General features: G+C 36.2%; 2 protein-coding genes across 2 annotated transcripts in view; both read left to right on the plus strand.

Annotated features, from left to right (window-relative positions):
- The window catches only part of LOC141337909 (uncharacterized), an 831413-nt gene that overhangs the window by 137121 nt on the left and 668444 nt on the right, over positions 1–25848 (plus strand). The window lies entirely within an intron of this gene.
- LOC141338831 (NLR family CARD domain-containing protein 3-like) lies at positions 1770–15871 on the plus strand. The gene is made up of 7 exons (XM_073844447.1): positions 1770–1828; positions 3333–3437; positions 3911–3995; positions 4176–4368; positions 4577–6380; positions 6941–7111; positions 15643–15871. Exons 1-7 carry the CDS (start codon positions 1770–1772, stop codon positions 15869–15871), a joined length of 2646 nt encoding a protein of 881 aa, XP_073700548.1.

A 25848-nucleotide genomic window follows, 5' to 3' on the forward strand; every position in this document is an offset into this window, starting at 1 on the left:
TATATTAACATATAAAACAATGAATTCAGTTTGAATTCAGGTGATATTCTCCAAAATGACACTCGGGTGATGCAGAGGAGATGGATGGTTGAATAAAGTTGTTTTTTCTTTGCATGCAAACAGTATTCTTGTAGCTTCATAGTTTCGGTTGAACCACTGATGTCACGTGGATTAGTTTATCGATCTGCTTGCTATGTTTCTGGATGTTGATGGGGTTAATTACATTGCTGTCTATGAGAGGGACAGAGAGCTGTCAGTCTTCATTTGTGTTCAGAAGATGAACGAAGGTTTTGAAACGGGTCTGGAATGACATGGGGGTTAGTGATTAATGACAGAATTTGTTAGAAACCCTAGGTCAGGGATCATCAAATCTGGACCTCGAGATCCATTTTCCTGCAGAGTTTAGCTCTTACCCTAATCAAACACACCTGAGCATCCTAATCAAGGTCTTTAGGATCATTAGAGAATAACAGGTAGGTGAGTGTGATCAGGGTTGGAGCTGAACTCTGCAGCGCATTGGACCTCCAGGGTAAGATTTGGGGAACCCTGCCCTAGGTGGAGAAGTGTTTTGTTTTTTTTTTTGTCACAAACAAGATAAAAGAAATCTCTTTCAAGATGATTCACAAATTCTATCCTGTTTAACAGTTTCTCAGCAAATTTAAGAGAGATATTGATGTCTATTGCTCTTTTTGCTCTTTATACTTGGAAACTGTACCCCACATTTTTGGCACTGTAGTTATGATAAAAAGTTGAAGTATAATACTTCTGTGTTTATCAAAGAAAATATACTCTCTCATTTGAATGACCATTTTGAAAATGTTGTTTTTGGATATTTTTAGTGTGAAAAAAAAAGCTTTTCTTATTAATCTATTTATATTTCTAGTTACGTCTTACATTCATAAGTGTAAATTTACTAACAAATAACCCTGTTTCACAGTGTTTTATAAAGAATTGGAAAACTATTTCTGCACTATTCTTAATAGAAAAGCAATCAAAACTGTCCATTTGTGTTCTGTCTTCAAAATCTTTGAGTAATGTAAAGGTCAAGCATCTCCTTGAATTGAACTTCTTTTCTGTCTTTTTTTGCTTCTTCTATTTGTTTTTATTTATCCTTTGTTTCCCTGACATCATAATATCTGTTGTATTTGTTTGTATCTGTTGTTTAAAGCATAAAAAACCTTCTCGAATGTATTAGGTGAATATCAGGCTCCAGTTCAGCAGGTGGCAGTAACTGTTCAGCTCGTTCAAACCCTCCAGAAAAACCCACGAAGAAGACGAAAACGAAAGTAACTGCGGAAAACACGCCGATAGCAAAACAAAGCGTAGCTCATTGGATTTGATCCATTCTATGTCCTAGAAAACATTTTATTGATACAACTTTAGCGCAGACTCTACTAATTTTAACACTCGCGGACATTGTTTTTGTATTTAATCCAATCTGTCTGAGAGATATGAGAATTATTGCTGACAAACTACAGGCCTAAAGGACAGGAAATGATCGTTTCAAATACTTATAAATGCTCTTCTTAGTGGACAAGACTGCAAGTAAGTTTTCCAAAAGGGGTTATTGAAAACCAATGTGTTTCTGAATGTGGTTATTCTACATGGCAATGCATTTGTTCATAACTGACTTTATTTGATCTAGTGTTTTGTGTTGCTGCTAACTCCAGATATTTCTTGATCTCATTAAGGATCATCATCTCCAGGTCAAACTGAACAGCAGATAGTTTTCTCAACCCAGTGCTGATCTCTGGCAGTTTATCTGCAGTATGTCAGAGGAGCGAGGAAAGGACTCTCCGTCTGAGATGAGTCTCTCACACAAACAGAGGTAAGACTGAGTCTGTTTTCACACAATCATTTTAAACACTGCTGGACTTTCACATGTTTGCTTTAACAAACAAAACCTTAACAAACCTTGTTTTATATTTACAAATGCTTTGTAGAACTACATATCTTTATAACTTCCTAATTACAAAATAACATCAAAAATATTTTAAAATGTAGCCAATAGATGAAAAATATTTGAGAACTGAAAATCAGAATCATAATTCACAGTCTTAACCCAGTTTACAGTCGCTGTTCAGCACTGGGTATGTATACTTGAGTAAATTATTCCACATCAGTGATTTTGTTTTTAGGTCATAAATGTATATTCAGACATAAAAAAAAATGACTCCACACTTTATTTAAAGGGGTCATATGATGCTTTTTTATGTTTTCATTTTCCTTTAGTGTGTAATGTATCTGTTTGTGTAAGATCTTCAGAGTTTCAAAGGTCAAAGTGATTTATTTTATCTAACAGAAAACACTGATCCAGAAATGCCTTGACTGAAGTGCAGATATTAATTTCATGAATATACAATATGACGTTATAGGAAATCCCTAATATAGACAAAGGCTTTGACTGTAGCTGAAGACAGGGCCCTAGGCGAGCGTCTGTTGAATGGGCCAGCACTGCAGATTAGAGAGAGTTTCTGTTGGGAAAGTAGATCGCCGCTATCCAGCATTTGTCTTCAGATCGTGTGAGTTTGGACCATTTGTCACGTAGATACAGTACATAATGGAAATAAATGATGTTTCAGGGGAACAGTGTGTTTTGGCTGTTGGAGAGGTTGTTGGTTTCGTCAGCAGATTATCAACAGCACTCTTGTTATTTTCCTTGCCAGTATTGAAAAAGTAAACAGTCTTGTACAGAATGCCATTGTTCTACAGGATACCTTATATATATATATATATATATATATTAGTCCAACTTTCCCCTGTTCATTAAAGATGAAACTCTTGCTTGTAGAGCTTTAAATCCCGCTTGACTGTAAATCACTGTGGTTTGTTTTAGATGACAGGTTTAAGTGGTCTTGAAGTAGGATGTAGATTAGTTTGAGTTTGATTAGTTGGTTTTTGTTTCCTCTGATATAATGGGAGGGCCACATTAGAAGTGTATGTGCTGAGAAAGATAATGATGCTGAAACTGTAAATAATGAAAGGATGGGTGTTGAAGCTGGGGTCAGTGCCTCTATTGCTAGGGAAGATATAAATGAGGAAGGTGGGAGAAGTGAGACTATTGAGACTGAGGTGAATGTAGGTGAATGCTCCAGTGGCACAACATTAGATGCAGACAGAGTAGAAATCAAACTCGTGTGTTACATGAGGATGCTGCTGCTGTTACAGAAGAGAGTTTGGACACTGACATTTTCTGGACTGGGATGGAAGGGGACTTATACTTTTCTCATTTTTGCATTGGGGTATATATTGTACTTTCTTTTTAGAATTAGTAAAATTGATTGTACTAAATAAAGTAAAAAAAAAATCTCCTTTCATCTTTGTGTCTTTAGTGTAAGATCAGGCTCTCATGTGTTCAGCTCTGTGTCTGTGAAGAGTGACTGGTCAAAGGATATCCCACCGAGGTTCAGTGAGGAAACACCATCAGCTACTGAAAGGTATTTCATGTGTTTTGTATTGTATGGCACTAGCTGATTTTTCCACTGGGATATTTGTGATAGAAATGAACTAAATAAAACAATCAATCACAGATCATAATAGCTGCTTTCCTTTTTATTGAAGTTGGTCTGCGGCTACTTTTCAGTAATACAATTACACAAGCAGCAACAAAGAGGCATCCACGATGGAAACATCTACTTAATTACTATTTGCAGCATTAAACCATTTCAAAGTAGACTGAAGAACTCCTGTTATACTGTTTTTTTTTGTCCTGTTCTTTGCATTATTAGTTCTCTCCTTTACAGGACAGAGATATAGGATCCTTTATAGGATCCAGTTTTTACCTAAATTTGTACTTCAATAGAACCTTCTCTTTAACAGCTGATGCTTGCTCTTTGTGTTTGATTAAAAATAAGATGTTTTTCTAATATTTAGCTTTAACCACATTTCATTTTATTCACAATTTTAACAGGCTGCAATGTGAAACATTAGATTCAGACGTCCAGATTAACAGGAACCACAACAATTTCATAGACAAACTCCCTGGAATCTTCCAGGTAGGAAAATATTTTCTAAATGTTTAGATTTATAGCAAACAAATTGGTTACTGGGCAGTGTTTTACAAATATTAATTACTGATTATAAAATTTGGACCAAATATGGATGTGGAATTGGTTAAATTTTGTTCTTTTGTCTTTGTCTTTTTTATTTATTTATTTATTTTGCTTTGTTTAAAGGATCTTGAAAAGAAAATAATACAATTTCTAAAGAATGAGCTGGACATGTTTAAGAAAATATTACAAAAAGACAACATGCAATACGTGAATGACTTTAATGAGAACAGATGCAGTATGAAAGAAGCAGCTCTTGATCTCACGCTCTACTTCCTGAGAGAGATAAAGCAAGATGAAGCTGCTAATACTCTAGAAGGTAAGAGACTCTGTTAGCTGCTTCCAGCCCTGTGTCAATATGTTTCCTCTTCCACAATCACTGTTATGACTCATATGTCTCTCATATCATGTGTTCATAACCTGCCCTGTTTCTTACAATGACAGACTTTCTTTAGACTTCCACATTCTGCTCCAAACATAACAAACCCAGAGACTAAACAATCTGTCGATTTTATTTCTGTATTTAGATGAGCTGTTCTTCATTCATCAGCTAAAGTGTAGCCTAAAGAAGAAATATCAGTGTGTGATTGAAGGAATTGCAAAGCAAGGTGACTCTACTCTTCTGAATAACATCTACACAGATCTCTATATCACTCAGGGTTGTAGTGAACAGGTCAATACTGAACATGAGGTAAGACAGATTGAAGTTGCTTCCAGACGTCATGAATCACAAGAAATACAGGTTGAGTGCAGACATTTGTTTGAAGCACCTGAACAAGACAAGCAGATCAGAACTGTACTGACAAAAGGAGTCGCTGGCATCGGAAAATCAGTCTCTGTGCAAAAGTTTGTTCTGGATTGGGCCCAAGGAAAAGAAAATCAGGAAATTAGCTTTATATTTCCTCTTCCATTCAGAGAGATGAACTTAAAGGAGAAAGAAAAACTAAGTTTGATGGACATTATAACTCAGTTTTTCCCAGAGACAAAAGGACTAAACTTTTCAAGAAGAAATCAGTGCAAAGTCTTGTTCATCCTCGATGGATTGGATGAATGCCGACTTCCTGTAAACTTTAAGGATAATGAGGCGTTACATGATGTATCTTCACCAGTCTCTCTGGATGTTCTCCTGACAAACCTCATCAAGGGAAATCTGCTTCCTTCTGCTCTCATCTGGATCACCACCAGACCAGCAGCTGCCAGTAAGATTCCTCCTGACTGTATCGACCGGCTGACAGAGATACGAGGATTCAATGATGCACAAAAGGAGGAGTACTTCAGAAAAAGAATCACGGATGAGAATCTGGCCAAAGAAATCATCGATCATGTTAAACAATCAAAGAGTCTCTTTATCATGTGCCACATCCCAGTCTTCTGCTGGATTTCAGCCACTGTTCTTCAGAACATTTTAGAGGAGAAAATAAATAATGTTGTGAAAAACAATCAGGCTGATGATGTCTCCAAAACACTGCAGGAGTCAAATACTGAAGACACTCCCAAGACTCTGACACAAATGTACACACACTTTCTCAGATTTCAGATCCAGCAGAGCAGACGAAAGTATGATGGAGAATATACACCAGATGTTTCCTGGGATAAAAAAGCCATCTTTTCACTGGGGAAACTGGCATTTCATCAGCTGGAAAGAAACAATGTGATCTTCTATGACACAGATCTGGAAGCCTGTGGTATTGACGTCTATAAGGCATCAGTGTATTCAGGCATGTGTACCCAGATCTTTAAGGAGGAAACTGGGATTGTTCTTGGTACCATGTACTGCTTTGTTCACTTGAGCATTCAAGAGTTTATTGCAGCTCTTTATGCACATCTAAACATAAAAAAGAAAGGTATATTTCTTCGCAAACGTGAAACCATGATTGATTTGCTCAAGACTGCAGTGGACAAGGCACTAGAGAGTGATAATGGACATCTGGACCTTTTCCTTCGCTTCCTCCTTGGTTTGTCACTCCAGTCCAATCAGCGACTCTTACAGGGTCTGTTGAAAAAGCAAAATGGAAATGACCAGAGCAAAAAGGAAATAGTTCAGTACATCAAGCAGAAATTAGAAGCTAATCTGTCTCCAGAGAGATCCATCAATCTGTTCTACTGTCTGAATGAACTGAACGACCAAACTCTGGTGAAAGACATTCAGACCCACCTTAGCAAAGGAAGTCTCTCATCTGCTGATCTTTCACCTGCCCAGTGGTCTGCTTTGGCCTTTGTGTTGTTGACATCAGAGGAGGAGCTGGAGGAGTTTGAGCTTCAGAAATTCAAGAAATCAGACGAGTGTCTCATTAGATTATTGTCAGTCATCAAAACCTCCAAAAGAGCTCTGTAAGTTGTCATGAAAAATCTTGTTGTTCTGAAAAATTATTTTAAAAAAAAAGTTATAGTGTTTTTCTTTACCTGAGAATGTTTTGTTCTCCTTTTTTGTTCTCCAAAAAGTATTTTGAATGATGATGGTTAGTCCATCAAATGTTCACTCAAATGCGTGCAGTAAATTTCAACAGATAATCAGCTAACTAGTGATTGTGGTTTATTTTAATGTATAATTCCAGCCTTTCTGCAGTACTAGTAGTACCAAATACTGGGTTAGTGTGGTACCCGCTGATAGACAGCTGCTCAATCATTCCTGTGCATATTTTTGTGAGCACTCTGTAAACAGTATTGTGTTTTTACAACATGTTTCACAGCCAGTGTTGAGCACATGATCATAATAGTTAAGGTGTTTAATCAGTATTCACTTAGTAATGCTTTTCCTTCAAGCCATAGAACTAACACTTTCAAATGGATAAATCATTGTTATTAAAGCCATATATTGACTATTATTTATAATCATTTGTATTTAGCAAATGTATTTAATGTAATATTCTGTAATCTTATTTCCGTTGTAGGTTAAATGATTGTGGCTTAACAGACAAGAGTTGTTCAGCTCTGGCTACAGTTCTTGGATCAGATACCAGTCTGAAAGAGCTGAACATGAGCAATAATAATCTGCAGGATTCAGGAGTGAAGCTGCTCTGCACTGGACTGGAAAATATGAAGTGTCATTTGGAGATACTGAGGTAAGTTGTGTGACAATAGACCAAAATTGAGTTCAACAAAAGCATAAGGTGAAAAACAGACTTGGATAATTTTCAATTACAATATCAGTACTATAAAGTTTATTTTCATTTAGTTTTAACATGTTTTACATGTAAAAACAATCCAATTGTGGTACAACACTGTAATTCAGGATTTTTAGCACCCAAACCCCATAAAAATCACAATAACTCAAAAGCATTAGTTCTGGTAATATTCTTTTTAATTGTTGAACATGTTCTTTTTAAAAGTACCAATTACAAATATTGACCCTTTAGGATACAGCAGGAAAAAAAGAGCATCACCAGAGTCCCCTGGAGACTTTTACCATGGCAAACATACACATACTGAAAAGCAAAAATAAGTAAGAAACTATCATTCGTAAGTTTTTGAACACTAAGATTTCTGTTTTTTTTTAAAGAATTCTCTTCTGCTCATTAAGCCTGCATTAATTTGATCCAAATTACAGCAAAAGCAGTACAATTGTGATATATTTTTATTATATAAATTAGTGATGCTCCGATTGATCGGCAAACGTTCATGATCGGCCGATTTTGGCTAAAAATAGCTTGATCGGCGAACCCCAAAAGCGCCGATCAAAAAAGCCGATCACTTGACTTAAATTACTCACGCAAATTTTTCACACGTGCATGCACGGCGCCTAGGTAAACAGCAGCAGAACGGAGCTTACAAGTGGCAACATGCAACATGAGTACTAAATTCTTTATTAGTTTTGTAAGGGTAATCTTGTTATTTGGCATGTGACTAAGTTGTACGTGTACAGAGCGCTGACTGTAGTTTTGCCGGAGAAGTTAAAGTATACTTTCGGTTTCATTCTGAGTGGTGAATGTGCATGCTTGAATGTAAATGAATGTATCTTTCTATACCCGTCATATTGCAATAATGTTACCGCTGATTGTTGTCATCAGTTCATGTTGTAGTTCAGTCCATATAGAATGAGGAGAAACGGTGCGCGTGTAATTCACGTGCGTATGTTTAGCACCATTTTATCGCATCGCAATTCTAATGAACGCATATAGATGTTACTGAGGTGAATGTTTATGTTTCCTATATACAGACAGATTCTGATATATTATATTTAATTCAGCCTAAACCACATTTTACTACCTTTATCCTAATGACTGCAATGCTGGATAATATAATCCTTACATCATCTTAAAAAGCAGCTACAAATAACAAGCAAAGAACATTTACAATATCAAAGAACATAGCCTAGTCTAGTGCGAGGTGCACTTTAATATGAATAAATCTCTTACCTATGCGGTGCGTTAAGACGACGTGGCCACTCTATGCGTGTGTTTATATCACGACAAGTTTCTGAAGCATCCTAGAACCGACTCTCTGCACTGCATCGCTAAAATTAGGCGCCTTTTTGACGGATAATAATAATAATCGTCTTGCTATCGTCAAACCCTGTTGAAAAAAACAGCATATGCTGCTTAGGTATGTTTTGGTGCTGGGATGCTGGTTTTAGCTGGTTTATGCTGGTCCTTTGCTGGTTTATGCTGGTCATGTTGCTGGTCAAGGGCCAGCATTAACCAGCCAAAGAGCCAGCATGAACCAGCAAAGGACCAGCTAAAACCAGCATCCCAGCACCAAAACATACCTAAGCAGCATATGCTGTTTTTTTTTCAGCAGGGAAGGCATCAGCAACTGGCGATATCTCTAACTATTGTCGATACACGATACTATCATCTCCAACCCTAACTTGATGGTTCTTCAAGATCTTGACTGTAGCCTATTTCTAGAGATTTTTTTTTTCAACATAGTTAATTTAGAGTTAGTTTCATTTCTACAAATGGTGCAAACTCTGCTAGATTATAGATCAAAGATTCCCATTCCCCTGCCATTCTGTGATCGGCAATCGGCAGATCATGATCTTGGTGATCGGTAATCGGTGATCGGCCCCAAAAATGCTGATCGGAGCATCTCTAATATAAATTAACTGCTGTTTGAATATATGGTAACACTTTATTTCGATGGTCCATCTGTTGACACTCTACTAGTTATCAGTATTCATTTAGTTGCATGTCAACAGTGCATCAGTTGACATTCAACAACATTGTTTCAACTAACTGGCTGTAGACTATAAAGTGCATGTTAGTTTCTAATTTATAGATTTTACAAAAAGTACATATTGAATGTCTGTATGTCTTTTGCAACATGTTATTAACTAATAGTCAGCTAACTTTCTGTAGATTGTGTTACCATCTTCTAAATTGTCTACCAACTTATTAAAATTAATCTGTCAGTTGATAGTCTACAGTCATGTCAACATATGATCAACAGCATATTATATCATCCTTACTTAAGAGCCTCAAATACATCAAATGAATAATTACTTAACCATCTAATTTTTAGCAAAATCACTAGTTTGTTATCTGTTGATAGTTAACTAAACATTAGTTGTGCATCTGTTGTGTGTCAACTAATCTAAAGTTTACATTCAGCAGACTATTAGTAGGCATTCTCAACTAAGCATTTGTAGATATATTTTAGGACTATCCAATTAAAGTGAAAAACAGTTGATAACAGTAGAAAGTCTATAAGATATCAACAGAACACATACAAGCATGCATTAATTGTATGCAATATACAGTATTGGCAGTTTAAAATGAAAGTCAATACCAGACAATGAAAATACAATAGAACAAACACTACAGGCAGGATATTAGAGAAAGTTGTTTTATTAACAATATATTTACACAAACCCACTGTTTGCTAGTGTATCCGATCTGAACAGTCTGATTATGTGTGGCAAGTTTGACATCAATTAACAAATATTTATATATAAAACATATATAAAACAAACAAACAGAAGTTACTCTACTCCTGAGGTGACATGGTGCTGTTTGTTTGTTTTATATAACTTACCCATTTAAAAGCGAATATAAAAGGATATAAAATGTGTTGTGGAAATTTCCTTTGAGACCTCGGTAATGAAGACAAAACTTAAGTAATAGTTAATAAAGGTTTATTCTTTGCAAAGAAGATCAGACAGTCATACAGAAACACAGGTTTGCTGCAGAGTGTGACAAGGAGGGAGGTTTTTCGTCTCCGCTTTATACCTCTTGCACACTCAAGGTTACACGGAAGAGGCAGCTGGTCTTTTTCACATAAGATACACAAGTAAAAACACATCTCCATACATCTCCTCTCCTGGACATCCTAAGCCTATCTCCTAGGCTTCCCATGACCGTTAGGGTCACCCTCTGGTGCCATAAGGCCCCATCTCTCTCCGGTGCCCCCCAGAAGCCGCTGAGGCCCTCAGAGGAATCTGATCATGGAGTTTCTCAGTTACCCTCCCCTACATTCCAAAATGTTTAACACATAAGAATCAAAATCACCCCTTATGAATTTTTCACTAACAAATGTAACTGACCAAAATATGCAGGAAAATTCTCATTTTGATAATAAAACATAAAAATATTTTATAGTCGCTAGTCACACTCCTACCTCGAAACCTAACGTTAACCATACCTCTCTGTACAGTAATAAAAAAACATGAAAGACGGAAACGTGCAATCGCAATAATTTATTCATAAAGAAAAATGTCAACAGCTGTACCAAAAAGTAATCCAAATGACTATGCGTTTGCAGCCGCAGTCGTCTCTGACGGAATACAGTAGGTTTCTTTGAGGTGCAGAGCAGGATTTAAGTTGTTGATGGCTGAAAATATTATCCAGATTATTATCCTGATCCTCTCCGTCTAGGCGCCCGTGCATCGTTCAAACACAACTCACCAGAAACACGGCATGTCGTAATCTGTAGCGAATGCTGGCGAGAGCCAATGAGCGTTCAGTTTTCCTGCCTTAAAACCTGTAGTTTCCTAGTGTGTCTGTATTTGGCTGTTGCCGCTGGACACGCTGCTTTGGATGGAAATGAAGATCGTCAGATAAAGGCTTGAATTTGGGTCTGGTCCTCGCAATCGCATGAATTCTGAAAATCTGGATTACAGCGCCCAAATCAAATCGTTTAATTTTGTAATTAAGATGCGTGTTCGGTGTATTTTATGGTTCTAGTGTTAGTCACAACATGTCATAGAAAACGCCTGTTGTGTCCCACGACTCCCACCACGGCAAACAAAGTTAATTAATATTACATGAATGGTTAAACGATTGCAGAAATGTCATTTATTTTAATGGTTTAAAGTGTATTCTTGTTGAACATTTTGTACACCTGTTCTTGGAAACGAGCTGGTAACCGAAATCACAGAACAGAATGTAAGTTAATGTTATAATTTCATTTTAAGTAAACTATTAAATTATTTAATAATGCAGTTGAATACACAAGGCAATTTGTATGACAACTAAAAACAGCAATAATAATTAAATTAGTGCTGCGATTTCAATATTCATAAGGATTTGTTTTTAGGTGTCGTCAATATGTTAGTATTGTACGTTAAAATTCTAAAAATACGTATGTATTTGTACGTTTAGATGCTGTAAATACGTCAGTATTGTACGCTTTAGTGTCTGGAAAAACGTAAGTAAATGTACATTTTGTTGAACCACATTTTACGTAAAATAAATACGAATTATCATGAGATCACGTTGGTTTTATATATAAATATTTGTTAATTGATGTCAAACTTGCCACACATAATCAGACTGTTCAGATCGGATACACTAGCAAACAGTGGGTTTGTGTAAATATATTGTTAATAAAACAACTTTCTCTAATATCCTGCCTGTAGTGTTTGTTCTATTGTATTTTTCATTGTCTGGTATTGACTTTCATTTTAAACTGCAAATATATTGCATACAATTAATGCATGCTTGTATGTGTTCTGTTGATAGCTTATAGACTTTCTACTGTTATCAACTGTTTTTCACTTTAATTGGATAGTCCTAAAATATATCTACAAATGCTTAGTTGAGAATGCCTACTAATAGTCTGCTGAATGTAAACTTTAGATTAGTTGACACACAACAGATGCACAACTAATGTTTAGTTAACTATCAACAGATAACAAACTAGTGATTTTGCTAAAAATTAGATGGTTAAGTGATTATTCATTTGATGTATTTGAGGCTCTTAAGTAAGGATGATATAATATGCTGTTGATCATATGTTGACATGACTGTAGACTATCAACTGACAGATTAATTTTAATAAGTTGGTAGACAATTTAGAAGATGGTAACACAATCTACAGAAAGTTAGCTGACTATTAGTTAATAACATGTTGCAAAAGACATACAGACATTCAATATGTACTTTTTGTAAAATCTATAAATTAGAAACTAACATGCACTTTATAATCTACAGGCAGTTAGTTGAATGTATGTTGCTTGTCTGTTGAAACAATGTTGTTGAATGTCAACTGATGCACTGTTGACATGCAACTAAATGAATACTGATATCTAGTAGAGTGTCAACAGATGGACCATCGAAATAAAGTGTTACCGAATATATTTTAAAATGTAATTTATTCCTGGGATCAAAGCTGAATTTTCAGCATCATTACTCGTCTTCAGTATCACATGATCCTTCAGAAATCATTCTAGTATGCTGATAAACATATTTTATTGTTATTATTATCAATATTTAAAACAGTTGAGTAAATGTAAGGATTCTTTGTTGAATAGAAAGATATTATTTAGCAAGGATGGTTTAAATTGATCAAAAGTGATGATATAGACATGTATAATGTTACAAACTATTTCTATTTCATATAAATGCTGTTTATGTGAACTTTCTATTCATCAAAGAAACCTGAAAAAATCTACTCCACTGTTTTTAGCATTTAACAGTTTTGAGCAGCAAATCAAAATATTTGAATGATTTCTGAAGGATCATGTGACTGCAGTAATGATGCTAAAAATGCTTTGATCACAGAAATAAATTACATTTTAAAATATATTTAAAAACCCTGGTTATTTTAAATGATAAAAATCGTTCAAACGTGTACTTTTTTTTGCTGTACTTTGGATCAAATAAATGCAGGCTTAGTGAGCAGAAGAGACCTACTTTAAAAACATTAAAAATCTTACTGTTCAAAAGCTTTTTATAAAATGTTTATAGAATTTGCCTCAACTGTCAAACCTGGTGCTGTATGCATTAAAAAACATTATATACTACATATGAACCTTATTGAAATGTTTTATAATGAATTTTATGAATGGGCCAGTGAATCACTGATTGAAGGTGTTTAAAAAAGGTTAATTAATTTAGTAATAAAACTGCTGTGTGCAGAGATGACAAACATGGCTTTGTTTAGAACCATTTTTACTAAATGGAGCAAAAAGACAGTATTTTCTTCATGATTTAAATCACTTAATATTACCTTCTTGTTTATTGAATTTTGTTGTCCTGACACTTAGTTAAGTCTGATGCAGACCATGATAAATGCTACCAATCTGTTCATATAAACGTTCTAAACGTGTGTGTTTCCTATAAAGTCTGTGCATATAATATACTATATAAAATGCAAAGTGCATATAAAACTATGATTAAAAATCTATATGTGTTGCTTTACAGTAACAATAATCTAAATTTGGCAGACGGTAAGATTGCTATCATGAATGTAAAAGTTACAGTAAGTTAAAGATACCTGAAGCAGCTGCATTTTGCTGTTTAAATGCTGGTTAAATAGAAATAATTTTAATGTGCATGCAAACTTAATCTTGACGTGACAAGACATGGTTATTAAAAACATTTGGTTCCCAGGGAATAAATACCTTACAAATGTGTACTCTAAATACAATCTAACTTGCTGAGGATAAAAGCATCTGAAAATGCATGAATGTAAATGCAATGTATAACTAAATGTGTTTTGGGTCGCCTGATTCTGCATGTCTGTCAAATGGACAGCTGGCTGTATGATGATTCTGTCCCTGATGGTCAGCATCTAGTTAGTGCTTGGAGAAATCTCCTGTAACAGACAGTGTCACAACACCCTTTTAGTGTTAATACAGTTTATGATCAGAAAAGACAACTACTGTACAGTAATAAAACTTACATTTTTATTAAAATAAATATTTATAATATTTATTTCCTTGTTATATTAATATATTTCTAGCCCATTACTCTCTTTAAAAAGTGAACCCGTTCTGCGAGTCAGTGGAGAACAGCAGTCTGAGGCTAATTTGGCTAATTTAGTAACGTTAGCATTAGTTAAGATGATGAAAGCAAAGCTCACCTGTAGTTTGCACCGCGACGACAACAGTCACCAGAAAATACACCTCCGATGCAGACGACACGACCACGAGACCACAGACTTGACAATAAAACACAGAAGATGCACTTAACCGCGGTGTTTCAGTTTTATCTCAGTATTTCATGTTAGCGCTGTTTTATGTCACGTCTGTCACTGAAACACACCACATTGATTCACACATTTCTTTCTTAAACATCATTTGAGGAGATTTACTTTGCTAGCTATAAAGATATTATGCTGCTCTTGTGACTAACGTTAAATTTGTCAACTTTGGCTTACTGACATTATTAGCTCACCAGATAATGTTATCATCGATAAAGCAGTCATTCACAAGAAGAGGATCCAAAATATACCTCCGACGTTACAGACGACATCCAGACCAGAAACTTGAAAATAACAAACAAAAGAAGGTCTTGAAAATACTGTTTAAAATCTGGACAGAAACAGCGGTGTTGCCTAACGCACTTTACCTCAGTATTTCACCTCAGTTCACTGTTAAGGTTAAATCAGACGAGCTAACTTACATTAAAATGCAGCAGAATGTACAAACGTGTTTCTCTGTTTAACTAAGTTTATTTCGACTAATATAGATCCCCTTAACTTACTCACCAGTCCATGTTTTCACCGTTATGGCCATCAGTCAGGTAAAAAAGGCTACCAACATGAAAAACAAGTTTGCTGTTAACAATTGAAAACATCTTAAAATTGCTCAGTTTTTCATTAAAACAGAAATATACTAACCTTTTTGTGAAGTTAATGATGGTGCAACATTTCTCTTTTGTCCTTTTACCGCCACTTCCTCTCAACAGGAGAAAATAAATCTCCCTTGCCATTGGTCAGTTTTTCGTGGGCAAGTTCACTGCTGTAAATTTACAGTAGGATTTACAGTAGTGGACAATTACAGTAGTGATCATATATTTTCCCACAATCCTTTGCAGTTTACACTAAAATACTGTATATACATTTTGCCATATCTTACTGTAGATATTACAGTAAACTACTGTTAAAATTACAAAAAAAAATCGATAGCCGTGTAGTTTATGAATAAGTTAACTTGAGCAAAGATTGTCAAGCTGAACAGGTGCCTTGTTCATGTGAACTAATGCATTAACTAACGTTTATTAATACAACCTTATTGTAAAGTGTTACTGGGTTGGCTTTTATTTGTGTTCAATCAAAAACAAATAGCTGTATAAATAGAAAAATAGCTGAAATCCCTAATCTGGTGAAATAAATAAGTTGATCTGTTTTCCTCTGTTTTATTTGCTTATGATAAATTATGTGACTTATTTTATTTTCTTATTTTCTGCTCTCCCTCTTTCTGCCAATGTAGCTTAAGTGACTGTAAAATGACAGGTGAAGGTTGTTCTGCTGTGACTTCAGCTCTGAAATCAAACCCATCACACCTGAGCAAACTGGACCTGAGCGTGAATAAACTAGGAGACTCTGGAGTGAAAAACCTCAGTGATCTACTGATGAACCCACAATTCAAGCTGGAGAAACTAGAGTTAGTATCATTATACTGTACAGCAGTTACAGTCAGATTAAAGTTCACTGTTTAGATTGTTTGAAGACAACAGACTCAAGTCACATCATTTATAGTGCTGCATCTTCTGCTTTTTCTCCATCATCAGAAAGATTCAGCAATACTATTAGTTCATGGGTTTGTATGTGTATTAGAAAGAGCATTAAACTTGCTGAAATCTGACATGTTTGCTGTGAAACAAGACAGAAGTGAAAACAGAATAAAAACAAGTGTAACAAATGACAGTAGATTATTCTGACAGTCACATTTATACTGGACTAATGCTACTTTCACTAAATCTGCTTTTATTAGAAATGTGTATTTAGAGATTATACACTAAAATAACTTAAAATAATTTATGTATTAGACTGTATTGCATTACTATTATGAATTTATGACCTTGTAAGTGTTAATTTTCTTTTGTGTCTACATTAATCTTATATATTAATGTAAATGAATCCAAATCCAGACTTGGATTGTAACTAGTGTCCTCAAATACTCCTGTCTTGGTTTGTTTCATATCATTAAGTTTTCATGATTTTTCTGGTTTATTAGTGACTGTATAGCATTTGCTGATGATCATCATAGATCTGAGTCATTGTTCTTTCTCTTTCTGTCTTCAGTCTGTTTTATTGCAGTATTACAGAGAAACAGTGTCTCATCCTGACTTCAGCTCTGAAATCAAACCCATCACACCTGAGAGAACTGAACCTGAGCGGGAATCAAATAACAAACACAGGAGTGAATGACTTATGTGACGTACTGAAGGATTCACACTGTAAACTGGAGAGATTGAGGTCAGTAACATTCACATACAAGAATCAAAATGATGAAAATCACTTCAACAGTTTAAACCTAAAACTTTCTACTCAATATCTCATGATGAGTGGGTTCATGGGTTCACATTATATTTGTGTCAAATTCTTCTCCTTAATGATTTGTTTGTAAGATGATCTTCTCTTCCTCTGTTTGTCTCTTTCTAGTCTTCAATACTGTGGCATTACAGATGTTTCTTCTTTAACTCGGTCTTTGACAAACACAAAAGAACTGCAGTTTCTTCTTCTTCTTCTTCTGAGACTCAAATGTCTGACTGCTGCTCCTAGATCTTTAACTCTTAAACTCCAAACTCAGTCCAGATCTTCAGACTGATATGACTCCAGCTGCTGGATCTTTTCTAACGCCTGTTTCACACATACTCCGTCTGCAGTGTGTATGCGTTGCATATTTTTTTTCTGCACCCAAGTTAACGGATCAGAGCGTTCCAGAAGCGGTGTGCAGCAATCGTTTCGGCACAGAGTCTATTTTTGCTGTGCTGCATTGCGCTGCATGCGCTGAATTAAAGTGACAGCGCATTGTTCGCTGTAAAAATGAACATGGATTGACACGGAAATGTACCATAAATGCATATAAATGCAGTCTACTGTGTTTCACAGTCAACATGTGGCTTTTTGGCTAGGTTTAAAATAGTGCAGTTTTAAATAAACAAGGCAAACTTAATAGATGCCGTTGTCCAGGTAGAAAAGTTCTTTAAAATATGGTTTTTAATAAACATTTAATGCGAAAGAAAGACACAGAGAGCCAACTGTTTCTGTCTGTAGTAAGTTTTAATTTAAAATATTTGTGATAGCCCAATATGAAAAGGAAGCTATAGCCTACATATGATGTATTTAAATGTGTTGCAACTTGCTTGAGCAACTTAATATACCCTAATAAGGTCTTCATTTCCAGTTCATCAATTTGGTCTTTGGGGTCTATATGACCCCAACAATTGATAGAGAAATTATACAAAAAATATACATTTTTAATTATACAAATAATATATATTTTTTTGTTTACTTCTCATCTATTCATTAATGCTGTGTTTTGGGAGATATGAAGTACTTTTGTACCTATTTACCACACAATTCCTCAACTACACCATAAGCTTGCCTATGGAATTTTAATTTTTTATGAAAAATTCACTTAAATTATGATCTAAATTTAATTTAAATTGTTTTTGGATATTGATCTAGGTGTTATGTGTAGAAGTACGCCATCTCCTGGTTAGAGATAAACCTTAATTCTTTTCAGTTTAAGAAATAAATAGTTTTGACCAGCAGAGGCCAATAGAGAGCCATTCATTTTACTGCATGTAGCCAACTGTTGTATTACAACTTTTGAAATACATTTTTTGAATTTATTTATATATAAACATAAGAAAGGACATTTAAAATTATAAAACATTTTCAAATAGTAGAATTTTTGTAGTTTTGGTGCATTTTGAAATGTCTATTTTTACATAATGCCACAGAAATTTGACAGAAAAATGGCACCTAAATGCCACCTAAAACACACCTAAAGGACAAGACTTGGAGTCAGAGTGTGTGTGCGTGTGTGTGTGAGTGTTTGTGAGTGTGTGTGAGAGAGAGAAAGAGAAAGAGAGAGAGTGAGAGAATACATGGGTGCATATGTAAGTGTGTGTTTGTTTGTCTGTGTGTGTGTGTGTGTGTGTGTGTGTGTGTGTGTGTGTGTGTGTGTGTGTGTGTGTGTGTGTGTGTGTGTGAGTGAGCATGTCTTTTCTACATCACATTTATGCTCTAGTAGTAGGCCTTCATTTCTGTGTGTGAATTTTTTGATTTATGCCGGATTTATAGATTTGTTTTGACAAGTGAAGAAAAAAAATTGAGTTTTTTTCAAATTTCCCATTCATTTCAATGTGGGGTCATATTGACCCCGAAGACCAGATTAGTAAAAAAAAAAAAATTACATACCTTCAGAACAATCGAATCAAGCCAGGTTTTTTTGTGTGTGTATAGACAGATTATGTAGGAAAAGTCACAAAATATTTTTCCTCTCAGATGAAGGGAACCCTTTTTTTTAATCGAGGAAACGTCGATCGGGGTCATATAGACCCCAAGGACCGATTGAGGGTTAATATACTATTCAAACTCACACTGACAAAACTCCCACAATCCCTTGAGACTCAATCAAACTGCCCTTCTATGCAGACTCTATATGGAGACTCATTTAAACTCATGCTAGCAACTTGCTAATCGTGTTAGCAACATGCTAGTGACATGCTAATCATGCTAGCAACTTACTAGTGACAGCCTATTCATGTTAGAAACATGCTAATAACTAATTGCTAATCATGTTAACAAAATGTTAGTGACATGCTAATCATGTTAACAACATGCTAGTATCATGCTAATCATAGCAGCAACATGCTAGTGATAGGATAGTCATGCTAAAAACATGTTAATAACTAATTGCTAATCATGTTAACAAAATGTTAGTAACACGTTAATCATGTTAGCAACATGCTAGTGACAGGCTAGTCATGCTAGAAACATGCTAATAACTAATTGCTAATCATTTTAACAAAATATTAGTGACATGCTAATCATGTTAACAGCATGCTAGTAAAATGTTAATCATAGCAGCAACATGCTAGTGACAGACTATTTATGTTAGAAACATGCTAATAACTAATCATGTTAACAAAATGTTAGTGACATGCTAACGTATTGAGTCTCTCAAAGAGGTTATTAAACTTTATATCAAATGCACCAGTTCAGTGAGAATCTGGAGGTTGTACTTGCGTTGCCTTTGTATCGAGGGGATTCCTTTCGTGCGTCGTTCCAAAAGGGGTTTCCCGGGGTTGCTGATTGGATGGGTGGTCGGTGGTCGTTGGACGTGAAGTCTTGGGCGTTGGCTTGAGGATGTGAGTTGTGCGCTGTTAAAGTTGAGGTCAGCGAAGACGTTTGGGTCGGTCGCGGCTTGCACAAAACTTAACAAGAACACGAAACTCTCAACGGAAAGAAATAAAGAATTAAAGTAAAAGACAGGAGTGTAATGATCTCCTCATGTTTCCTTTAGAGGAGTAGGCTGGCATGCAGGCCAGGGAGCGTTCAAGAAGAACGCTAACAGCATCGGAACGCGGAGTAGGAGTAAGAGAGATGTAAGGGAGTGATTTGATGGTGTCCTGAGTTTTTAAACTCAGCTTTTGGACACATCCCAAATGATGTCTTGACCAATTAGAACATTGTCCTAAGTTGGGGTACGGTTAGTTTCTCCTCCCCAACCATAAATCACAATGTCATGTGATTCGTCCCGTGGTCCCAATTTTCCCGCCCTTGGCAAAGTTAAATTTGGACATGATTTCGATAACAAGACTAAAATACATTTTACAAAGAATTAAATTATAGAAACATTTCAAGAATGCCATTTCAAGACCATGCATATCAAACACAAGTATAAACCATCAAACTATTCAATAGTTATCAAAAGGGACATACACAATAAGTGATTAAAACATAATAGACAAATGTATGGGTTACAAAGAGTATAGGAAGTTCTGCATAGAAATGATGAGTTGCTCATAAGTTCTTTTAGCATAATTTTAGGTGCATATATATATATATATATATATATCAATGGGCAGTTTTCTGGGAATGTGAGGGTCTGTTCTCTAAACTGGGAGGTCAAAAGTTTAGGGAAGGGATCTCAGTCTTTTGTCCTCCAGGTGGGGGAGTCCACCAACCAAACTCTAATGATCATCATGTGATGTTCAAGATGTACATCTCCTTGACAATTAATCTTGGTTACTTGCCCCAAATTTGGGATTATCAACAAGGGTCCTTTTGTTTTAATGTCGCGAGTTCTTAGTTAGTTAGGTTTGCTTCAGACTGGCTTGAGCCAGGGTGTCAAACGACAAATTTTACGACATGCTGGTCATGCTGGAGTTGCTGGAATTTGTGGAGTTTGAGGCTGTAGAAGTGTTTTTACTTCTAATCGAATCTCCTGAATTGTCTGATTCGCGCTGAAATCCTACATATCCCCCTTTCGCTCAGTGATGTGTTGTTGGCAGAAGACATCGACGAGCGCTGGAGAAACAAAGGCAGAAGAAGCAGACACAAACACAGCAAACAACAAGACAACACTTCCAGGACAGTTACTGTACTGGTGCAGGGCATTACGTTATTAGGGTACATGTAGTACCTGGAAAATGGTCGAATTCACCTAGAAATTGTTATTCAAATTTGTTTTCGTATAATGATCCTTTGATCAAATTTGTGATTAAATTTGTTTGTTTATTTTAGGTATTACATTTAGAGACGTTCACCTTAGTTTCTGGTGATATCATCTGTGGTGAAATGATTTGACTATCTTGCATGGAGCTCTCTGGCTCCCATTCAGTTTAGAATGGTTTGCGGATATTAGGTGTGGCAAGTCAATCCTAATATCAGACCTTTGACCCTTGTAGGGTGGCTAGGAGTTTCACCTGCTAAAGCAAGAGGGGAAGGAAAGCGATAGGCAAGAGGAAAAACAAAACAAAGAAAATTAGCTGCGGGTTTTCCTAGTCAGGGTTGCGACTACTGTTGAGCTAGGATGGCAGGTGCAGCTGATGTGTCATGTACCTTAACATAGTGTCAGGTGTTCTACCTGGGGTGAGGATAGTTGCATGTTCCTTCCTGGTGGATGTAAAACTATGTTAAGCTAAGATTTGAATATTCTACTCGTGGGAAGAATATGTTTGTCGAATGTGTTATCAGTAGGTGTGGTTACCTCTGGGTGTAGGCAATGTTGTGAGTGTTAATTGTGTAGTGTATGTACACCGCGTTCCAAATTATTATGCAAATTATATCTTTCTCTGGTTTTCATAATTAGTCAATGCAAATGACAGTCAGTATAATTTTTAAGTCATCAACCATTAGGGTATAATTCGAATTTTATTGAACAAACCTCCTAATGATAACAGTATTTATTTCAAAAATAAAAAACTGAAAATGCACTGTTCCACATTATTATGCACAACAGAGTTAAAACATTGTATAGGTTGTAAAGAACTGAAAATGGGCATTTGCTGAATTTGCAGCATTAGGTGGTCATATTTACTGAAATCTAAATCTATTTCAATCAAAAACATCCTAACTGGGCAAGTTACATCTTACCATAGGACCCCTTCTTTGATATCGCTATCACAATTCTTGCATCCATTGAATTTGTGAGTTTTTGGAGAGTTTCTGATTGAATTTGTTTGCAGGATGCCAGAATAGCCTCCCAGAGCTGCTGTTTTGATGTGAACTGCCTCCCACCCTCATAGATCTTTTGCTTGAGGATGCTCCAAAGGTTCTCAATCTGGTTGAGGTCAGGGGAGGATGGTGGCCACACCATGAGTTTCTCATCTTTAATGCCCATAGCAGCCAATGACACAGAGGTATTATTTGCAGCATGAGATGGTGCATTGTCATGCATGAAGATGATTTTGCTACGGAAGGCACAGTTCTTCTTTTTGTACCATGAAAGAAAGTGGTCGATCAAAAACTCTACATACTTTGCCGAGGTCATTTTAATACCTTTAGGGATCCTAAAGGGGCCAACCAGCTCTCTCCCTATGATTCCAGCCAAAAACGCCACCTCCTTGTTGTGGTCGCAGCCTTGTTGGGACATGTTCCATCCACTACTCCATCTATCTGGACCATCCAAAGATGCACAACACTCATCAGTAAACAAGACTGTTTGAAAATGAGTCTTCATGTATGTCTGGGCCCACTGCAACCGTTTCTGCTTGTGAGCATTAGTTAGGAGTGGCCGAATAGTAGGTTTATGCACAACTGCAAGCCTCTGGAGGATCCTACACCTTGATGTTCGCGGGACTCCAGAGGCACCAGCAGCTTCAAAAACCTGTTTGCTACTTTGCAATGGCATTTTAGTAGCTGCTCTCTTAATCTGATGAATTTGTCTGGCAGAAACCTTCCTCATTCTGCCTTTACCTGCACGAACCTGTCTGTGCTCTGAATCAGCCTCAAATCTCTTCACAGTACAATGATCACGCTTACGTTTTCGTGAAATATCTAATGTTTTCATACCTTGTCCAAAGCATTGCATTATTTGACGCTTTTCGGCAGCAGAGAGACCTTTTTCTTTCCCATAATTGTTTGAAACCTGTGGCCTGCTTAATAATGTGGAACATCCTTCTTAAGTGCTTTTCCTTTAACCCTCTGGGGCCTGAGGGTGTTTTGAGGCCCTGAAGAAGTTTGACATGCCCTGACATTTGTTGTTTTTTCAGTATCTTAAAAACATTTTAATGGCTAAAGTCTGATTACATTGTAATCAGCACATATTGGGCTACAATAATATGTAAGCAACATTAATGTACATGGTTGTGTTTTTGAGAAAACTACGTTTATGCATGGTTAGTGAAAAACTAAAGTTTTGAAGTCACTGAAATAAGGCCATGAAGCACATACAGGCCATTTGTTAACAAGACTTTTTGAGAATTGTATGGAGTAGGCTAGAATTTTATCAACCAAATGATGTGAAAATCATCTCGTTCACTCGTTCAGAAAAAACAATATATTGATGTAAATTTTCTAAAACATGTTTTGTGATCGAAAGGGATTATTCATAGGTGTGGCAATGGCCCATGAATATTTAGCAATTCACACCTGAAAGACAAAAGAGCCCTCCCTAATGGCCCCATCAATGACTGACTTGACTAGCAGAAGAAGAAACAATGTGAGAAGATTAAAAAAAAAATCGTTTTTTAGATTATTTGTATTTTATTTACAACACAGTATAATCAAAACATACATAATGAAGGTCAAAGACACAATATTGAGCTCCCTCATCTAACCACACAGATGTGCACAGACTTTGTGGCATTTCTGAAAACTTTTTCTGAATTCAGTTCAACAAATAAAACAAGTAAATCTTACCTGATATTAAAGTGTGTGCACTTTAAATATCTGTATTTGTACTGTACTTTTATCTGTATCATCTGAAGTTTGTACAGCGCTCTCAGAGGAAAACAGTTTGAAGAGACTCAAGGAAAGGACAGCAAGATTCATCTGTTGAGCAGGTTTCTGAGCACTAAAAACAACAAAAGCAAAACATCTGTGAGCCTATTCATATTAGGAGCATCTATAATAAATAAATACACACACATACACTACCAGGCAAAGGTTTGGACACACTTCCCTTTACAGGGGAATAACTGGTATATAGTATATAGTCATAGATTCTAGCATTTGTACTAATGTAAAAAAGGACATGTAATATCTGAGAAACTAATAATTGTCGTTTAGCACTATATTACTAATAAACGTGATGTAAACATACATTCAGTGTAAGCACACATATTACTTTTACACCCTACTGTTATACAATAAAATAAATAAATAAATAAATAAGTATGATTCTACAGTCATAAACATATCGTCATAAATGCATCTCACAGTCATAATCACATCGTTTTTCTAGAACATTATAAGTATCCTGGCATCGTGAGAGATGCAATGCAATCAAACGTACTTCATAATGTTTCATTTGATAAAGTCAGGAATTTTAGTTTGGAATAAGTCTAACTAGTAAAATGTGTACACGTTTTGTCAAAGTAAATAACAGCGAAAGCTAGTAGGAAAATGAAAGTAAGACTTACTCATGTAAATGTCTCCTCCTGCTGGGTTTGCGTCGCATCGCGTCCTTCTTATGATCGTGGTATATATAAGTCTTATTCCTCACAGCATATCTTCATTCAGAAACAAACTGTAACCAAGATGAACTTGAAGTCATGTTGCTTTGTTTCGGTGATGTGGGAGTTTCCTCGCGTACAGATACTCCGGTCCTTGCCGCGCTTGTGGCACATGGCTAATTTGCATATCTAAAGGAATGTCGCTAGTGGGCGTGGTCACATTAGAGATAATTAGTTGGAACTGGATAGACTAGACATCTCCTTGGTTTCATATAGATTAATTTATCACAGATTATTTGTTTTTGATCAAACTTACTTCGTTTAAAAGCATAAATCTCAAGCTTTCAGTAGATACCACTTTTCTGTTTGTGTGCTGAGTATTCACCGAGTTTGAATGATTTAAGTGACGCATTTCTAAAAGCAGTTCGCAGAGACAGAGAAAACAGAAATCACCCTGTTTGTTTTCTTTATTCTAAATAAAAAAGCACAACTTTCTGCTGTTCTTGTGAGTGTACACAAATAAAAGTACTCACTTTACAGTTTCCAATGATGTCTCTAATTTGTATGACTAAAACCGACAGAGCATTTTTAGTGTCTTTTGCGCTGATCTAAAAAAAAATGAGCTGGTATGGCCGGCGATACAGCCGGCCTCAGGGAGTTAATTGGGCTCATTTGGAAAACTATTTATCACAGGTGTCTGAGATTCATTTCGGTGATCCAAAGAGCCATGAGACACAATACCATCCATGAGTTTAATTGAAAAACAAAAAACTGTTTGTTTATGACACATACATACAATTTGCATAATAATTTGGAACGCGGTGTATGGTCAGATCTGTTTCAGTCTGTTTTGGCTCCCCCCTTTTCTTGTAGGTCGGTGAAGATGCTCTCTGCATCCTTGGCTTGGATGAGGGTGAGTTCAGATGGTGTTCAGTCCAGCAAGGCAGGAAGTTCTTTAGCAGACAGTCGGAGGTAGTTTGGCATGGCTGTGTGAAGCTGGGGTGCAAAACTTTGTCTCCTATGTTGCATTTCATTTGTGATGCCTTCTGGTTGTGGCAGACTTTCTGACCTTCTGTGCTTTAGTGGTTGCTGTTGCACAGACATGAATGTGGTTCATGGAGTTGAAGTTCATTTGACAGTATCTTTGGAAGTGATGGGTGACTGAGGTGATGTTCTTTGGTACCTCAGAGTTTTCGTCAGCGGTTGGCCGGGAGAGACTTGTTCGTTCTGGGTGGTTGTTGAACAGGTGCTTGTCATCTCTGAGATGGTGGCGTACCAGGTGATCGTTGGCCTTCCGTTCTGTCGCTGGTCACAGCGAGCATGACTTCTGTTTCTAGTCATTTGTGTCTAGCTGGTTTTCAAGGAACTCTTTCAGTTGTTTCATGACTGGTTCCATGTCTTCTGAAGGTGAACAGTCTTGTTCTTGTGCAAACTTAGCACTGTGGATGTCTGAGTGGTGCTGATGTGGGTTTTGTCTTTGCTTACCCACTCTAGTTGTTGTTGGACAAGCCGGTCGTTTGGCTTTGCACATCCAGTTAGGTTTCCAGCTGATCCTTTCT

This window comes from Garra rufa, chromosome 7 (genome assembly GCF_049309525.1).
Source record: "Garra rufa chromosome 7, GarRuf1.0, whole genome shotgun sequence".
Taxonomy (NCBI): Eukaryota; Metazoa; Chordata; class Actinopteri; order Cypriniformes; family Cyprinidae; genus Garra; species Garra rufa.